Source organism: Ctenopharyngodon idella, chromosome 3, assembly GCF_019924925.1.
Source record: "Ctenopharyngodon idella isolate HZGC_01 chromosome 3, HZGC01, whole genome shotgun sequence".
Lineage (NCBI taxonomy): Eukaryota > Metazoa > Chordata > Actinopteri > Cypriniformes > Xenocyprididae > Ctenopharyngodon > Ctenopharyngodon idella.
This window is the reverse complement of record NC_067222.1, coordinates 29203396-29221825: the sequence shown is the minus strand read 5'-3', so window position 1 is coordinate 29221825 and position 18430 is coordinate 29203396. Positions and strand designations below refer to the sequence as shown.

General features: G+C 36.8%; 1 protein-coding gene across 3 annotated transcripts; it reads right to left on the bottom strand.

Moving 5' to 3' along the window:
* Positions 1–324: 324 nt before the first annotated feature.
* mylk5 (myosin, light chain kinase 5) lies at positions 325–17497 on the bottom strand. Of its 3 annotated transcripts, none has more exons than XM_051889823.1 (17): positions 17092–17497; positions 13360–13496; positions 11286–11438; positions 10767–10970; positions 9836–9871; positions 8446–8570; positions 8198–8351; positions 5787–6095; positions 5415–5514; positions 4739–4942; positions 4362–4579; positions 3457–3580; positions 3207–3359; positions 2988–3120; positions 2353–2437; positions 2099–2221; positions 325–2006 (listed from the first exon to the last, which is right to left on the bottom strand). In XM_051889823.1, exons 1-17 carry the CDS (start codon positions 17250–17252, stop codon positions 1801–1803), a joined length of 2625 nt encoding a protein of 874 aa, XP_051745783.1. In that variant the 5' UTR covers positions 17253–17497; the 3' UTR covers positions 325–1800. The 3 variants fall into 3 exon arrangements, with proteins under 3 accessions (XP_051745783.1, XP_051745785.1, XP_051745786.1); XM_051889825.1 differs by having other exon boundaries at positions 13360–13500; positions 17092–17494; XM_051889826.1 differs by lacking the exons at positions 13360–13496; positions 17092–17497 and having other exon boundaries at positions 11282–11438.
* Between the last annotated feature and the right edge of the window lie 933 nt (positions 17498–18430).

The following is an 18430-nucleotide window of genomic DNA, read 5'->3' as shown; positions in this document are numbered from 1 at the left end:
AATGGCTGGTGCCAAATGACCACAAAATGGCCTTGCTTTGTCAAAATGGCACGTACAGCATCAGGAACGTATCATCAAACCTGCAAATGTGTCTAAGGTTTCCTTTATATTGAGATAAGTGCATATACATTTGGTTACCAAATTTGTGATCAGAGCAGAGAGCAGTTTTAAGGATTCCAACAAAGTTAATAACATTAGCTGAGATTCAGATGAATGGAAAGACTATCCACAAACTGCAAAGATGAAACAAGCACGGGCTCAGATTAGTGTGTAAGAGGCTTTTAGAATGCCAACAGTGTTTTTTGATAAAATACAAAACTGCAATTTTTATTATAAAATCTGCATTTTTATTGTCACGTGTCTCTAAACTTTGTGAACAGCCTGGTTGGATATTAGTAACAGCATAATGTTAGACATTAATATATTCATATATTTGACACCATATATTGAAGTTACAATGAAACAGAAATAGTAACAGATCTTTTCTTTTGTATTGTGATGTACATACAAATGAAATGGATAATCGAAAAAGAAAAGAATGTAGGGCGGAAACTTGGTTCAGTCCAAAAGTTGGATTTCGAGAAGTGGGAATTGCTCTCAAAAATAGATGGAGATCTGAATGCGAACTTGCTGTTGGATTTAAGTGGACTAAAAAAAAAAAAAAAAAATGCAATGATGAATCATTTGCAATAAGATCAACAACATACATTTATAAAAACAGATCTGAATGATATTGATATTAATCTGCAATGAATGATATTAAACCAAAGTCCAATAATAATCTCAAATAATCTCATAAACATAAATAATAATAAATGACAATAACATCAATTAGATTTTTTTATTGCAGTTTTAACATTGAATTGCATCAGTAGGGGAGAGTGGGGTAAGATGAGCCATTTTTTACTTATGTGGTCCTCAAGATAAGGGAAAATGAAGCAGAAGTACAATGAAAGTATTTAAAGTAATTTCAGGATGTTTCCTATCATTTTAAATGATCAGAATACATATGTGACAAAGGGTTCTAAAAATATGGCTTCTTATAAAAAAAGTGTTCCTCTGGCTCAATTTACCCCAGGTTAGGGGTAAGTTGAGCCGAGTCAGTAGGTGCGTGTAAACTGACCATTTAACAGAATCTGAATTAAACCCATGTGAAATTTTAAAGATAATGTACCTATTTTAAAAACTAATTTAATAATCAAATTTCCTTACTCGAACTCGAAAATAAAGATAAACTAAACCAGTTGTGTAATATTACATTGAAATGACACCAGTTTATAGCTGACACCAGTTGACACCAGATTTAACTTAAATTCAATGCCTTATGGTGGGGTAAGTTAAAATGCTGGCTCAGTTTACCCCACAGCATTTGGCACACTTTGCCCCATAGCTGCCATTTTAGGAAAAGCTAGCTAGCTTACCAATTCAGAATAATATTTAGCTAAATCACTTGCATGGTTTTATACATTGCTTAATCACCAATATGTATCATAAATAATTTTAGACCTGGACAAATTTGCTTTGATGAAGCAGCCATTACATCTGTAATGTTAAAATTTTACTTTGACAAGCCAAAAACAGTTTTTAAAGTAAATAAGCGACTTCCACTCCTCCCATGTGCTTCTCCTTTTCACAGTCTGGCAGAAATGATGGGTGGCTCTAAAATATATGGTCACATGACAATAAAATGGTACGGTTGCCAAAATACAGGGGGTGGGTCAACTTACCCACTGGCTCATCTTACCCCACTCTCCCCTATATTTGAATCTGTCTGGTATGTGAATCCATGTGTCTGTGTTTTTATTCAACAGTAAGTGTAGCAGAGCACAGCGCCTCCCCGAGTGCATTAGTGGCTTTGCAGGAATACAGGCCGCTGTGGTGGAGAGAGACGTTCTCTAGAGTGAGCGTACAGCTGCCATTCTCCTCATAATCCACCGTCACACACCCGTCCTGCAACTCCAGCAGCTCATCATCCCTCAACCACACGACCTCGGGGTCAGGATAACCTGAAACACAAAGAGAAGAAGCTGTGACGTCATGAGAGACTGGCTTTGATGTCTATGGAGAAGGCCAGTGACATTCATCGGTGTGTCCTAACCTGTGATGAGACAGGAGAGTTGGGCGATGGAGCCCTGCGGGACGGTCAGGTCAGATAGAGTCTTACTGAACTCCGGTTTACACTGAAGCTTCAGCTCCAGAGATTGCATTGCTTTATCTGTCTCTATAACACATATAATAGCAAGAAACTGAACTATAAAAACATCCATCACTGCAAAAAATTGTCATTTGTCAGAGATGTCACAAGTCACAAAGCACATTGATTTTTTTGTTCATGTTTGATTTCTTTCTCACCATCTACAGGGCTCAAGTTTGCAGAAGCCTCTGGTTTAGACAATAAAGCCATCCTCTTCAGAGCCAGCAAAGCTTTGCCTGTTTTCTAAAAACAGAGAAACAAAACGATAAAGAAAGAACAGAAGGAAGTTTGTTAAAACAATGCAGTGGAATCCAATTCACTAACGTATGACTCTTGTGAGTCAGTTGTTTAAGTGAATTGGTCAAAATGACTCATAAGCACCCTGATCCGTTTTAATCATTCTAGAAAAATCTTTGTTGAACGCAAAAAATTTTGTGAACACATAAGCATTGAAATATAATTTTTCCTCCATCACCATGTCCCTTAAATGGATAGTTTACCCAAAAATAAAAATTCTGTCCCCAATGACTTCCATAGTACTTTTTTTCTCCATACTATGGAAGTCAATGGAGCCAATCAACTGTTTGGTAACCGACATTCTTTAATATATCTTCTTTTGTGTTCAGCAGAAGAAAGAAATTCATACAGGTTTGGAACAACTTGAGGCTTCTAAACTTTAAAGTTCTTGTAACTCGCTTACTTGACTGGGTGTTGTCCATATAACATCATGCAGTTAGCAAACTAAATCTAAAAAAAAAAAAAAAAAAATCAAGTTTGTTAACTCAGTGATTACCTTCCATTTCTGCCTAGTCAGGAATTTCTTCATCTTGTCTTTGGAAAGGTTTTTGGTGATGCTGCTGGTGTTGTCTACAGACGTAGATGCCAACCAGGCATGAGCCAAGGCATCTTCACATGACATCCTACGCCTGTCAGAGGGTTCAACGCACAGTTATGAATCTGTGTGGATGGATTTGTATGATGTGTGTAAGGGAAGTGAAGGATGCTAAAGCACCTGACATCTTTGCTGAGCAGAGAGCTAATGAAATCCTTTGCCTGGTCGGTGATCTCTTCAAAGCTCTCCTCATCAAACTCCCACTTCGCTGCCGTCACGAGAGACAGAGTCTCTGTGTCACTTTCACCCTGGAATGGAGATTCACCGCTCAACCTACAAGAGGACAAAATCAGATTCCGATTAAATGTAATGGCATGATTCACCACAAGGGGGCAACGAGCGCTTAAGTGACTGGCAGTGTTGCGCTCACAGGATGTAGCAGATGACACCAATGCTCCACATGTCAGTGGCCAGACAGACAGGCTCGAAGCTGATGACCTCTGGAGCAACAAATTCTGGAGTGCCGTGCATCACCTTCAGAGGTGTGTTGGGATCTAAGGTACAGAACAAACATACAGTGTTGTTTTAGTGTTATTTATATACTATTATAGTTTTTATTAATATTTTGAATGGGCTTTTTTTGTTTTCATTTTAATTTTTTTTGTATTTTTTTATCAGTTTTTTAAATATGGAATTTATTTATTTAATTAATTTATTTTTTTTCACTTTTAGTAATTTATTTCTAGCTATTTTATTATTTTTATCATTTCAACTTAAACTTATTTTGTTTGGCCTAGTAGTCAAGGTAAAGTTAATTTTAAGATTTGTATCTAATATTTTAGCTTTATTTCAGTTAACAAAATAATAACAACAATATTAACCCTGCAAAGTACAAACTTTTCACTCAGAAATTCCTTGCAAAAAGTACTGTATCATCATACCATGGTACTTTGCTATATACCATGCATGAATTGTATTTGTATTTATGCATGTATTTAGATGGTACTACGAAGAATACCATGGTATTACTATCGTCCCAGTCCAGATAAAACATGGTACATGTTTAAAAACCATAGTACTTTTTGTGAAATATAAAATCAATGTCCATATAGTTTTAATTGTTGACAAACTGTCATCTATTGCACTATAGCTAATATTATTATATATTATTTAAAATTTTTACTTACATTAAGAATATTTAAATGGTGTCATTTTATTATATTTCAATATGTTGTATTATTTTATATATTTTATTTTTTACTTTATTTGTTACACACAATTTTATTACAACACATGTTGTCATGTATCAGCACAGTATTGTCAGTACATTCGTACCTAACTTGCTAGCGAGTCCAAAGTCAATGATTTTGATCTGAAACCCGGTTCTGTCCACACAGACGATGTTCTCAGGTTTGAGGTCCAGGTGGATGATGTTTTGCTGGTGCATATACTGAATCCCCTCCAGAATTTGACGCACATAGCCCACACTAGATGCTTCTGTGTGCTCATAACTATCATCCACAATACGCTCAAACAGCTCTCCACCAGCAACACTGCACATACAGACACAGGTGTTAGGTGCCAAAATACTGTAATGAACGAACTATTGTCCCTGTTGAAGTTAATGCATTGAACCTGTTGGCGTTTCTCATTTCTGTATATTGTTCTAAAAACATTGGACTCTTCCAAACACCAACATGCAAGATACTCACAATTCCATCACCATGACCATCTCAGCCTTGTTTTCATATGCAGCAAGGCACTGCACCAGTTTTGGATGGTGTAAGAAGTTCATTAGCTCTATTTCTTTCCTTGCGGCTTCTCTCTCCTTTGCCCGACGGCCTTTGTAGAACTTTCCAGCATATTTACGACCCGTCACCTTATGGGTCATCAGAAACACCTGGCCAAACTTCCCTCTGGGAAAGATTCAGAATTGGAGCATGATATCAGGCTTACAAACTCAAAGTATGTGACATTTAATAAATCATTATTTCTCAATATCCTAACTTCCCATTTATTCAGTTCTTAAGAATTAAGTGAATTTGATATTTTGTTTTTGTTTAATATTTTTTGGGAAAACATTTCTGTTTTCACCTCTTAAATGTCTAAATTACATGTTATGAGGGATGATGTAATTTACACTGAACATGTACCAACTTTGACCCTAACTTAACCCATCATATTTTTCTTTTCGAGTCAGCGTCTTTGTGTAAACATGATAATTTATCTAGCATTTTTCTGGGAATTAGGATCAAGTGTAGGAGTTGTTTTCTCTTTTAGACGCAAGTATGCTTGTAGGAACATGTAGAAGTTATGTTATACTTGACATTTCCTGTGAACGAGAGCTATGAGGCCTGCTGAATGTGTGTGTTTGATAAGGATACTTACACTCCTAGTTTATCCAGGACAATATAGTGGTCAGAAACATTATTCTCAGTGTTGATGGTCACATTCACATACTCCACTGGTTTCTCATCACAGGGCTCTCCTATGAAAGACAACATGCCTTCATTCACAGTGGGACCTCAACTCAAAGCCTCAACTCTTAGATTGCATGCCCTTCGTTAATGACTTAAAATGCGTTCTTCCTGTTTACAATCTGGTTGCTAAACCTTGTTCCCATAAATTGTGGGAAAAGATTTGCTTAAAATTACAAGCCGGTAGTGTGCTTCATTTAAAGAGCTAATGATCCAGCATAAAAGATACATTAAGACCACTAAAAGTCATCAAAACTTTTATATCATTTCAGAAAACCCTCACCTGGGTTGTCCATCTTGATTGGTTGGGACTCTTGGCTGGGCTCGCTGATGCCCACAGCGTTACAGGCCCTGACCCGGAAGCAGTATTCTCCCTGAGGCTGGAGTCCTGAGGTCACCCTGAGCGAAGTACTCTTGCACTGGGCTGTGAGCTCTTTCCAGTGGTCAGTCTCACCAGGGCTTTCACAAACCTCCACCACGTATCCCGTCACAGCGCTGCCACCGTCGTAAGATGGCCCAGACCAGGACAAAACCAGAGAGTGAGGGGAAAGAATGCGCACCACGGGGCAGGAGGCAGGAGGCTGGGGCAGGTCTGGATAAAACACAAATCAAATGTCGCAAAGCAAATGTCATTCTAAATGTCAAGTGAGTTTTTAAATAAGGTAAATATAATTTTTAGGTTTGAATATTTTAGTACGGTTACTCCGTTTGACATGAACAAAATGTGTGTTTGAATAAAAAAGATGAAGTCAAAAAATTATCTACTGTTAAAAAGCAACATTTTTTCAGATATTAATAATAATTTTTAAAAAAATTTTATGCTTTTTTATGCCATTACTAGGGCTAGGTGTCGATACAGATGTCCCCATTCAATTCAGTTCCGAATCACAAGATCTCAATTCGATTCGATTCTCGATTTGATTGAATGAATTCAATGATTCAATTTTCACTAGCCCCACCACAAAAATTATAATAAATGAATAAAATAGCTTTTTTTGTTGTTGTTGTTTTTGACCCATGTATCCCTGTATTGTAACAAATAAGGTTATGACACCAACATTTTAGATATTTGTGAAATTTAACAATTCTCGATTCCAATTTCAATACCACAGCTAAAACTACTAACTAATATAAATTTCAAATATTATTAAAGACAAGTAAACTGTCGTTAATAAATAAGAACAAATAATTAAACTTCAAGCAATAGCACAAATAAATATATACAATAGAACAAAGATACAAATGAAATAATCAGTGCTTTTAAGATTTTTAAGGTATCTAACAGTAGTTTTCAGGTACAGAAATTGAAAAAGTAATCAAATGTAAAATAACACTGCATTTAATCTTCACTGTACAAATTAAATAAAGGTTAATCTTTATTAAAGTTACAAAAAAGTTATTCAGTAAAGAGCAGTGAGTGATTTCTTTGTCATTTGTAGTTTGATTACCATTAAAAACACAGACAGCAGCAGGAATATTAGGCTGCTGTCACTTTAATAGCTGCACGAATCCAATATAATAATACATGTGTTGTCTTTCTCTACTGCTTTCTTAAGCCATAGCCGACTATGTTTACTAGGATACTCTGCAATGCGGGCATTTTGAGATAAATTTGTGTGAATTTGTCAGTTTAAGTGCAAGAAGACTTGAAAGAGAATTCATTTTATTATTTGCACGCTGTCTGAGATGCGCAGATTCCTGTGTGCGCTTTGGATGTGTGCATACACAAAACTTCTCACAGAGTGCGCGAGTTCACTTTCGCATCTTGTGCTTGAATGCTTAAATTGGCAAGGCTTGAAAACAGGTGCAAATGATAAACTTCCGTGACCATGCAGCACTGGACCGTTTTTTTTTAACCTGCGGCAACAATTAGCCATATTCCATGGGAAAACAGTGGACTTGGCAACACTATCCCCGCTGTCGCGCAAGGTAAATAAGAGGATGATATCTAGTGAAGAAGACTAGTAATAAGATTAGATAATACTGAGCCGGCGTTCTGCCGTAGAAACTGGAAGTGCTGAGTGTAAACAGCGTATGAGAATGACACAGAAGAGAGGATATTTTTTTGTTTTTACACAAAGAGTATTCTCGTTGCTTCATAAAATTAAAGTTGAACCACTGTAGTCACATGGACTATTTTAACAATGTCTTTAGTACCTTTCTGGACCTTGAAAGTGGTGGTTATATTGCTGTCTATGGGAGATCAGAAACCTCTCAGATTTCATCAAAAATATCTTTATTTGTGTTCTGAAGATGAACGAAGGTCTTACAGGTGGGGAACGACATGAGGGTGAGTAATTAATGACAGAATTTTCATTTTTGGGTGAACTAACCCTTTACGTCAATCAGATATTATATTCAATGTTTGCGGAAATAAATACGGAAAAATGATCGATTCGTGGCTTTTGAGAATTGATATCAAATCAACCACATTTTAAAAAATGATTAATCAAAAAATCTATTTTTTTGCCCAGCCCTATACATAACTTTTTTTTTAATTTTAAATCTTATTTTCTTTTATACAGTATCTGTACAGTTACACCACTTAGAAATTCTTGTCTTCAAGTCCCTTAAAAATATCAAAATTAATTTAAGTTCAGAAATTAAAAACATGTTAATCATAGAAAATTTAGAACTAAAAAATGAGCATCACAACCCAATCAACAACTCAATGTGGGGGTTGTCTGACCTTACCAAGGACATTCAGGGTCACTGTGTGTTGGGCTGAACTTTTGCGATCTCGCACAAATATCGTGTAACGTCCAGAGTCCTCAGGATGAGCTTCAGAGATCACCAGAGAACTGCTGTCATCACAGGACTCTATATGAAACCTGGAGCTTTCCACCACCTTCAGAAAGACAGATCATTATACACACAAACAGGAGGACCTGCAGAATGCAACATGTCTGGATTGAGTTGTGTTAGTGTGAGTGCTTATGTACTTCTTTTTTGTTATAGACCCAGCAAGATGCCACAGGAAAGCTGCCTTTGAACACACACGTCAAACGGGCCGTCTCTCCAACATGTACCTCCAGCCGATCTAATGGATCTACAAACTGGAGAGGTGCTGTAAACACCAGCCCATGAGAAAGAGTCACAAATGAGACCTCTTTAATGTCTCTATTGTTTCTCCTAGACAACAATGATATGAAATGGAGAGCAAAGGGAGACTTTTGCTTAAGTCTGTTACTTCTCAGATTTTTATATTATATTATATTATATTAAACAAATAGAATAATAGACAAATAAGACAACTGTAAACTTACAGTCTCATTTGAAAAAATATCTATAATAATAATAATATAATAATTGTAGTGTACATTCAAACCATTCTGGCTGGGTGGTTTTTACACAAAACATTATTCTAAAAAAAAAAAAAAAAAAAAAAAAAAAAACAGTGACACTTTCCTCCTCTCCCACAGTTCAGATATTTAGATTTTTACAGCTCACTTGAGGTGTTTAGCTCTGCCATCATACTGCAATTATTCAAATCAACACACTTAAATTAATTTGACTGGATTGATAAAAGCCTGATCTGCTAATGACCTCATGGTACCACAGATAGCAGTGTGTTTTACATGAAAGATGAAAAGACTAAAAGAAAACCCTTCAGTGCCCAGCCCAGAAGTACCAAAGAAAATGCTGATAATATGTTGAAGTGATGCTTATAATCTGACAAATTCCTATATTTATACCTCAGTCTGTTAAGTATTTGGGCTTGTTAAACTGATTATCTGTCTTTAAGGTATAAAAACATAAAAACACACACAAAGGATTCAATCTAAGACACAAATTAATGTTAAATGGTAGGTTTTATCGAAGAATATTGCTATGGACAACAAGGATTACAGTATTTAAAAAGAATAAAGTCATGATTAAGATGAACATTAGTAGCCAGGACACAAAAGACTATACAGCTTCCTGTTAAACTGTATATACAACACTAACAGCCTCTGGAGGAGCCAGACAATCTGGAAATTAAGATCAGCAGAGTGAAACACAGTTGCTCTGAGCTTTTTTGAAGCAGGTCATGGTGGTTACACTTTAACTCGCAATTCCAGACAAAAAGGCTTTAAAAGACATGGTGTTATTAGAATATTATGAAAAGCAAAGCAGGTGTGGGAGGCTATAGATCAAATGGCTTTTAAGAAATGAGGAAGGAATGAAAATGTCTTCACTGAAATCCAAAAGAATGCAAGAAAAGTTTGTGATTCAACTGTTAAGTTATGGTATAAAGAAAAACAGATAAGAATAAGTAAATCTTGTGCCAAGGAGCAAAAAGGGTGCAAAAGTAGGACTGAAAGTGGAAGACAGACATGATGATGGTCTTACCTGTTCCTGAGCTGCTTCTTCTTTTGACAAGCACCTCTGTAACATGACACAAATATGTAAAGAATCCGGTGTCTGTGTGGGCGCAATTGTGTTAAAGAGCATACAAGAGATAACATAAGCTTTGCCTATCATATCAAGGGAGGAGTCAAGGTGTGCGTGTCTAACAAAAATATTCAATAGATTAAAGAGGAAATGCTTAAGAGGACAAAACCATTAGTATGTTAACCAGTAAAGAAAAACTTTTCTTTTTTTATATGTTTGTGTGTGTATATTTTTTTTATGGTAACACTTTACAGTAAGTTTTCACATTACATGTACATGTATTGTAATATAACATTACATTAGTTAACATGAACTAACAATGAACAATACTTCTATAGTATTTATTAATCTTAGTTAATGCTAATTTCAACATTTATTAATACATTATTAAAGTCAAACATTGTATTTGTTAACATTAGGTAATGCACTGTAAACTAACATGAACAATGAACGATTATATTCTTACTAACATTAACAAAGATTAATAAATGCTGTAGAAAAATTGTTCATTGTTGGTTCATGTAATGCATTAACTATTGTTAACAAATGAGACCTTATTGTGAAGTGTTACCTTTATTGTTATATATTTACATTTTTATAGAAATATTATATTATCTATAAACATTATAAATAAAAATTAAATATAGAGAGCATATAATATAATACACAGTATGAGCTATGTATAATAATTACATGGAATAATTAGATTTCTAATGTGATAAATGAAGGAGCTTTTTAAAATAGTTTTAGATGTAGTCTAGGAAGTGACACCAATGACAATGACACATGAGCTTCAGAGGAACCAAAAATGTTCCATGTATTAAATGATATTTCCTACATTTAAATGTTTGAGATTAATTCATGGGTAGGGCCATTGTTTGTGACATACCTCTCTTGAGTGCTGGAGAGCTTGTTTTAGGACTTCCTGTCTGAGGCGACTGTGGGCCTTTAAAAACACTGACGTTATCCGGGACGTTCTGAGTTGAGTTTAAGACCCCGTTTACCATGTCAGGAGTGTGAGGATGAGGGGAATTAGGATGGGAGTGAGACTTGTGGGTCATATTGTTATGGATCCCAGCAATTGTTTCATAGTCTGCAGTTGATTTGTTAGTATGAGGAGCAAAAGGTAAGTAAATAAAATAAGAGAGAGAGAAAGAAAGAACTGCATTGGAGAAGGTAATTAACATTGATAATCCTGTCAATACACACTTCTATATATGTTGTAAACAGAAACACCTGCACACTTACATCTTACAGTGCTAGTAATGTAGTAAAATGTAGCAATGTAAACTGCCCCCAATCCAGCTCAGCTAACCCATACTTTTAAATAGACATTCAGTGCTCTTGTAGAACTATACACTACACAGTACACACTTTAGACTAAAGTTGATTTTGAGTACATACTTGCCTCTCACACAAACTGCTGCACTGCTGGATGTTTTTCCTGCTGTGTTTTCGGCCACACAAGTGTAAGCCCCAGCATCCTCCGGGAGACATTCCTTTACTACCAAACTTGCCTCTCCTCCCACTAATGAGGATTTACCAAACAGCACAGTTTCACCTGAAACGGTTATGGTACAAATGGACAAAAAAGGGGGAAGCCAAAGGAGAAAAAGGGTGACTTTTTGGCATTAAGAAAATATAGACATTTGAGTGACATTTAAAAAAACGTATAAAACTTATATCTTATATATATATATATATATACAGTATCTCACAGAAGTAAGTACACCCCTCACATTTTTGTAAATATTTCATTATATCTTTTCATGTGACAACACTGAAGAAATGACACTTTGCTACAATGTAAAGTAGTGAGTGTACAGCTTGTATAACAGTGTAAATTTGCTGTCCCCTCAAAATAACTCAACACACAGCCATTAATGTCTAAACCGCTGGCCACAAAAGTGAATACACCCATAAGTGAAAATGTCCAAATTGGGCCCGAAGTGTCAATATTTTGTGTGGCCACCATTATTTTCCAGCACTGCCTTAACCCTCTTGGGCATGGAGTTCACCAGAGCTTCACAGGTTGCTACTGGAGTCCTCTTCCACTCCTCCATGACGACATCACGGAGCTGGTGGATGTTAGAGACCTTGCGCTCCTCCACCTTCTGTTTGAGGATGCCCCACAGATGCTCAATAGGATTTAGGTACCCTCAGCTTCTTTAGCAAGGCAGTGGTCGTCTTGGAGGTGTGTTTGGGTTCGTTATCATGTTGGAATAATGCCCTGCGGCCCAGTCTCTGAAGGGAGGGGATCATGCTCTTCTTCAGTATGTCACAGTACATGTTGGCATTCACGGATCCCTCAATGAACTGTAGCTCCCCAGTGCCGGCAGCACTCATGGGCCCCAGACCATGACACTCCCACCACCATGCTTGACTGTAGGCAAGACACACTTGTCTTTGTACTCCTCACCTGGTTGCTGCCACACACGCTTGACACCATCTGAACCAAATAAGTTTATCTTGGTCTCATCAGACCACAGGACATGGTTCCAGTAATCCATGTCCTTAATCTGCTTGTCTTCAGCAAACTGTTTGCGGGCTTTCTTGCGCATCATCTTTAGAAGAGGCTTCCTTCTGAGACGACAGCCGTGCAGACCAATTTGATGCAGTGTGCGGTGTATGGTCTGAGCACTGACAGGCTGACCCCCCACTCCTTCAACCTCTGCAGCAATGCTGGCAGCACTCATACGTCTATTTCCCAAACACAACCTCTGGATATGACTCTGAGCATGTGCAATCAACTTCTTTGGTCGACCATGGTGAGGCCTGTTCTGAGTGGAACCTGTCCTGTTAAACCACTGTATGGTCTTGGCCACCGTGCTGCAGTTCAGTTTCAGGGTCTTGGCAATCTTCTTATAGCCTACACCATCTTTATGTAGAGCAACAATTCTTTTTTTCAGATCCTCAGAGAGTTCTTTGCCATGAGGTGCCGTGTTGAACTTCCAATGACCAGAATGAGAGTGATAACACCAAATTTAACACACCTGCTCCCCATTCACACCTGAGACCTTGTAACACTAACGAGTCACATGACACCGGGGAGAGAAAATGGCTAATTGGGCCAAATTTGGACATTTTCATTTAGGGGTGTACTCACTTTTGTGGCCAGCGGTTTAGACATGTGGCTGTGTGTTGAGTTATTTTGAGGGGACAGCAAATTTACACTGTTATACAAGCTGTACACTCACTACTTTGTAGCAAAGTGTCATTTCTTCAGTGTTTGTCACATGAAAAGATATAATAAAATATTTGCAAAAATGTGAGGGGTGTACTCACTTCTCTGAGATATTGTATATATATGTATGTGTGTCTATTTTTAATTTACTGATCAAATTCAATTTACAAACTCAAGGAACAGGAACTTGCATATGAAAACATAATTGTATCTTCAGTCTATAGTGTACATATTCTTACTCAGACTTGTATATTTCAAGTAGCAAAATCAGTATTAAGAAAAAAAAAACTGGACTCACCATTATGAAGCCAGGAAACATTGATTGGCTGACTCCCTGTGATAGTCCCTTTCAGTGTGATATCATTTCCTTCATCCACTATACAGTCCTCGAGGGGTTCAGTGAAAAGAGGTGGATCCAGACTGCTGTGTTTACCACTCTCTAGCTTGACAGAGGAAAGCAGAATGAGATTAGTTACATAAATTTTATTATACAACAATGAAGTACGATTCTCAAATTTGCTCCAACAGTACTGGGACTTTTCACTGTATCACACCGCCTGAATTTGCGCAAGTCTGTGTATTAGTGGTGGCGATTTATCAGTGACGCTTTCTGTTTGTTACATCCTTACTCCAGTAGGGGGCAAGTGACTGTCTTCATGAGTGAGTCATATCATTCTTTTAGCTGATTCGTTCAAACACACTGATTCATTCAGGTACTAAACAATTTTATAAGTAAATCATTGAATTGTTCACTCAACCGATTCATTCAAAAGCATTGATTTATTTAGGTACTAAACAATAGGTGAGAAGCGGTTCTGAGCAGACCGATCGTTGTATGACATCAAAGTATTGTGAGAGCGATTAGATGGCTCTGTATGCTTTTGAATCGCTCTCGCTGTATTTTGATGTCATACATCAATCGGTCTGCGCAACACTGCTTGAAGTTGAACACACCGAGATGGTCCTCAATGCAGAACACGAGATCAAGAAGGTGAGGTTGGATCCAGATCCAGCTCCTCCCACTTTACATAAGAGAAGCGTCTCGCTGCAGCCTGCGGTGGACATCCAACCTGGCCCACATCAAAGTGTGACGTCAGAAGCCAGGCCAATGCCACCCTTCAGCCGATTCTTAAGATTTTATTGGTCACGTCAATCACAGTACTGATTGCCTACACCAAACACTGATCCCTAAACCTTCCAGTCTCCGCCCCCTGGATCTAGTGTAGTGCAGTGAGGAGCTACTGAACACACCTCATTTTATGAGCAAATCATTGAATCATTCACTCAAATGATTAGTTCAAATTTACTAATTCATTGAGGAATGCCACTGCTGTTTGTTGTTCAGAGACTCTGGCTCATTTGGATGTATTTTGGTTGGTGGACCAAAAATAAACAAAGTAGCTGCCAATATTATGTCCAAAATGTAAGTTTCTCTATATAATTTGTGTATTCAAGCATTGCATAAAAATGATAGCACACTCGCAATAGTGCTGTTGGTCTGATTATATCGGCACTTTTGAGTGTGATATTGCTTAAATATAATACACTTGCACTTCTCTGCTCTTTTCCGTTTCAGCTGCTCATTTTTGTCCGCGTGTTTTATGCAATTTATCATTATGTTGTCAGTTATGTTGTTAAATCTGTTGAAAAAGGTGTTTATTTAGTAATAATTCATTTAATTTGAAGCACCAATATGCAAATGTTAGTTCATGATTTTAATGCCTTATAAAGCTTATCATCTTAACTGTACTTAGGAATTTTATCTTGTTTTAAGGATGTTTAGATAATTTTACTGCAAAACAAGATCAAAATACTGATTAAGAACATTGTTTTTTTGCAGTAATAAACAAGAGGTTAATATTAGATCTGTGACTCATGTATAATATATAGCGTTTAACAATAATTTCACACAGGAAGAAACAAAGCTCATAAATGAAGAGAGCAACTGAAGAGATGTGTTTCAGCAAACAGCTGCTGTATCTCTTAACATCCTTGCAATCACACCTTCTGTCTTGAAACAGAAAGGCAACAAAAATTGTAATAAAAAATGATCTACAAAAGAACAACATAACTAACAAAATTAGTCGCAACTTAAAAGAGCGAATTGAAATCAGAACAAAGGCTTGAGCTAAACTCTGACACTCCTCTACCAAACCTGTTTCTGTTTAAAATACCGCCACTTACCTTTTATACAAGGCATTGGGCAGAGCCTTGTATAGTATAATTCACCCCTCAAAAGTATATGCGTTTAAACCTAGTAACTTTAAAATGTGAATGGCCTCTTTTGTATTTTTGTGTGCTGGATCTGCAGCAGTGTCATGTTTACCTGATTAATTGGTGTGTTTTTTTAATGTCATTTAGTCAAGGGACACATGTCATTTTGATTAAAGGAACAAGTCATTCTAGTCCTCCTGTCTTAACAATGGATCAAACACTTTTGTTCTCACTGACCTGGTAGATCACATGGTCTTTTGACCTGGCCTAAAGTAATCCTTGTTTGTTCATGCAAACAAGGATTTTTTTTTTTTACAGGCTGTTATGGCAACACACTATGTCGGAAAAAAAAAAGGTGACTCCACTTCTGAGAAGAACAAACTGAAATGTTTTTAGTTTCATTCTTTGTGCTCTGACTGACATGTATCAGGTGATAAGATCTAAGGAAATGAAAGGAAGGAACTGTGGTGTTGTAACCAATGCAGTTCAGAATAGAGCAGTACCATCAAACATACTGTACATGTCCAACACAAACCAGTACATGAAACGCAAAACAAAAGCAAGGAAGGAATTTCCTGCCAATAGTGACCTCTTGCCTGGTTAGTAATTTGCATCCTGAGGCAGATAAGATTCAGTGGGGTTCAAAAGTCTGAGACCACTATAAATATAGGATTTTTTTTTTTCATTTAAACCTGGAAATCCACAGAAATGTTTAGGATTTTGAAACATAAGTAAAGCTAGGATGTAACATTAAGAAGAAATTTAAAAAAAAGAGATGTAATTCATGTTGTAACCTCTAAATGAACTGGTTTTATGTTTCTCAGAAGTATTATTTATTAAATTATGATTAAATCAACCTGACAAATTAGATTACGCCAACAAAAGTAGTTTGTATGGATCATCTCAAGCATGAATCTAATCAATCCTTCTAGCAAATCTTCAACAAACCTTTATTATTTCCTTCAACAGCTATTGTTTTGGTAAAGAATGTAGTTCTTGAAACTTCTGGAATCAGAAGAATAATTGTGGTTAATCAATTCCCAGTTTCTATTAATAATAAAACTTGAAAACAAAGCAGCCTTGCCATAATTACAGCAGAAAATATCATAGCTTATATATGAGGGGGGTCTTCGAATATTATTTTGCACAAATCAAAAAGGTTGAGAACCACAGGTTTAGATCAAAGGAAATAGATCCATGAGGTATTTTTTCCAGAAAGTGAAACATTTTGTTAATTTAGAAAAAATGCAAAATTGTGCAAAAGCATTTCCACTAGGGGTCTCACAATTTTGGACCCCACTATATGTATCAGAAGATCACAAACACTAATTGTATAGTAACTGATGGAGTTGAGTACTCTAATAAGTAAATATGCTTATCAGAAATTAGCCTGGTAGTGAAAAAACAAAAAATAAAATCCTTTCAGACAGATAATATGATGTCCTATCTGTCACACATAAGAATGTATAGGATTTCCCTGTCTAAATCTGACTGAATGCAGATTACAATCCAAATGCAGTGAAAGTGAAATCAAAGTTCCTGTCATTTTCTGATGACTGCTGAATGAAATGCTAATTATTAATGCTAATTATTTCAGAGGGATTGTCTTAAAGACAACACTTCCTGCAGAGATCACGCATCTGACCGCAAATAAAGATCATGTTAACCTCAGCATGTTTTTAATGGCAAACATCCAACCAACTTGCCCAAACCCATATACAGAAACACAAATAGGCTCTCTGGAGTATGCAAATACTGACGGACACACTCACAAACACTTGTGTGTATTTGTACAAGATTCAAGAAGTTTCCAGACTTGCCTGTGCTGGATGTCTCTTCAGGCTTCTTCACGGCTGTGGTGATTGTAGTTCTCCGTGTGGGTTGGGACCCTTGTCCACTGGCCCCCTTTGACTGGGAGTCTGACAGTTGTATCCTGAAAGTGGACACATAACGTGTCTTCCCATCAGTGATACTCATTTCTCTTCTCAGTATAAACCCGTTTCATAAAATCCAAGTCATTTCCCAGCTTTCTTATCAGACAGCTCGTATTTTCCTGTGTCTCAGAGTCTCTGTTACACACACATGTCCTCTACCCGTGTGGTTCTCTGCATCTCTTTAGTTTTCTGACTCCTCCCCGTCACTGAAGCCTCATTCATTCGGTCTGCAGGAGAATGTCCTCTTGCTGGGTACGACTCAGCACCTCCCCACAGACCTCACCCGCAACTATCACACCATTTCACCATGTATCTTTGCAGTTTCTTTTTACACACTGTGGCTATGGTGAGAGAGAGAGAGAGAGAGAGAGAGAGAGAAACAGAGAAACAGAGAAACTTAGAGTGGGTGATAAGAGAGAACATGTTATGTGTATGTTAAATTTATTAATGCTTTGAGTGAGTAAACTATATAGTGTGTCACAAATAACTGATTAGAAACTGAATTAAAGGTCAGGCATTCCCCATTCCTTTTCCCTCTGGATTTACTGTCATGTTATCAGTTGAACTTTGGTTGTGTGTTTGTTTCCACTGAAAAGAAAACTGTGCTTGATTGTTTCGAAACTGTCTTTTAGCCTGCACGTTCAAGAACATTTCAATATGTCTCTTATCTCACCAAGGCTGCATTTATTAGATCAAAAACAGTTATATTGTGAAATATTATATGGTTTTCGAATATATTTTAAAATGTAATTTCTTTCTGTGATGGCAAATCTGAATTTTCAGCATCACTACTCCAGTCTTTAGGGTCACATGATCCTTCAGATATCTTTACAATATGCTGATTTGGTGCTCAAGAAACATTTTTTATTTTTTTTCTGAATAGAAAGTTCCAACTTTTGGAACAGCATAAATGTCTTTACTGTCACTTTTGATCACTAAATGAAATAATTTCTTAAAAAAAAAAAAAAAAAAAGTATACTGATCGCAAACATTTGAACGGTAGAGTTCATGAGCATGTAAGCTACCTTTGATTATTAGGCCCTGTCCACACGAACAGCTTTTTCTATGCGGTTTGTCCATTTGTCCACACGCAAACGCAGTATCCGGTAACTGAAACCGAACTTTTTTGAAAACTCCGACCAGGGTGAGGATTTTTTTTTTAGAAACTCTGGTTACAGTGTTGTCGTGTAGACGGTGAAACCAGAGATTTTGGCCAGTGAC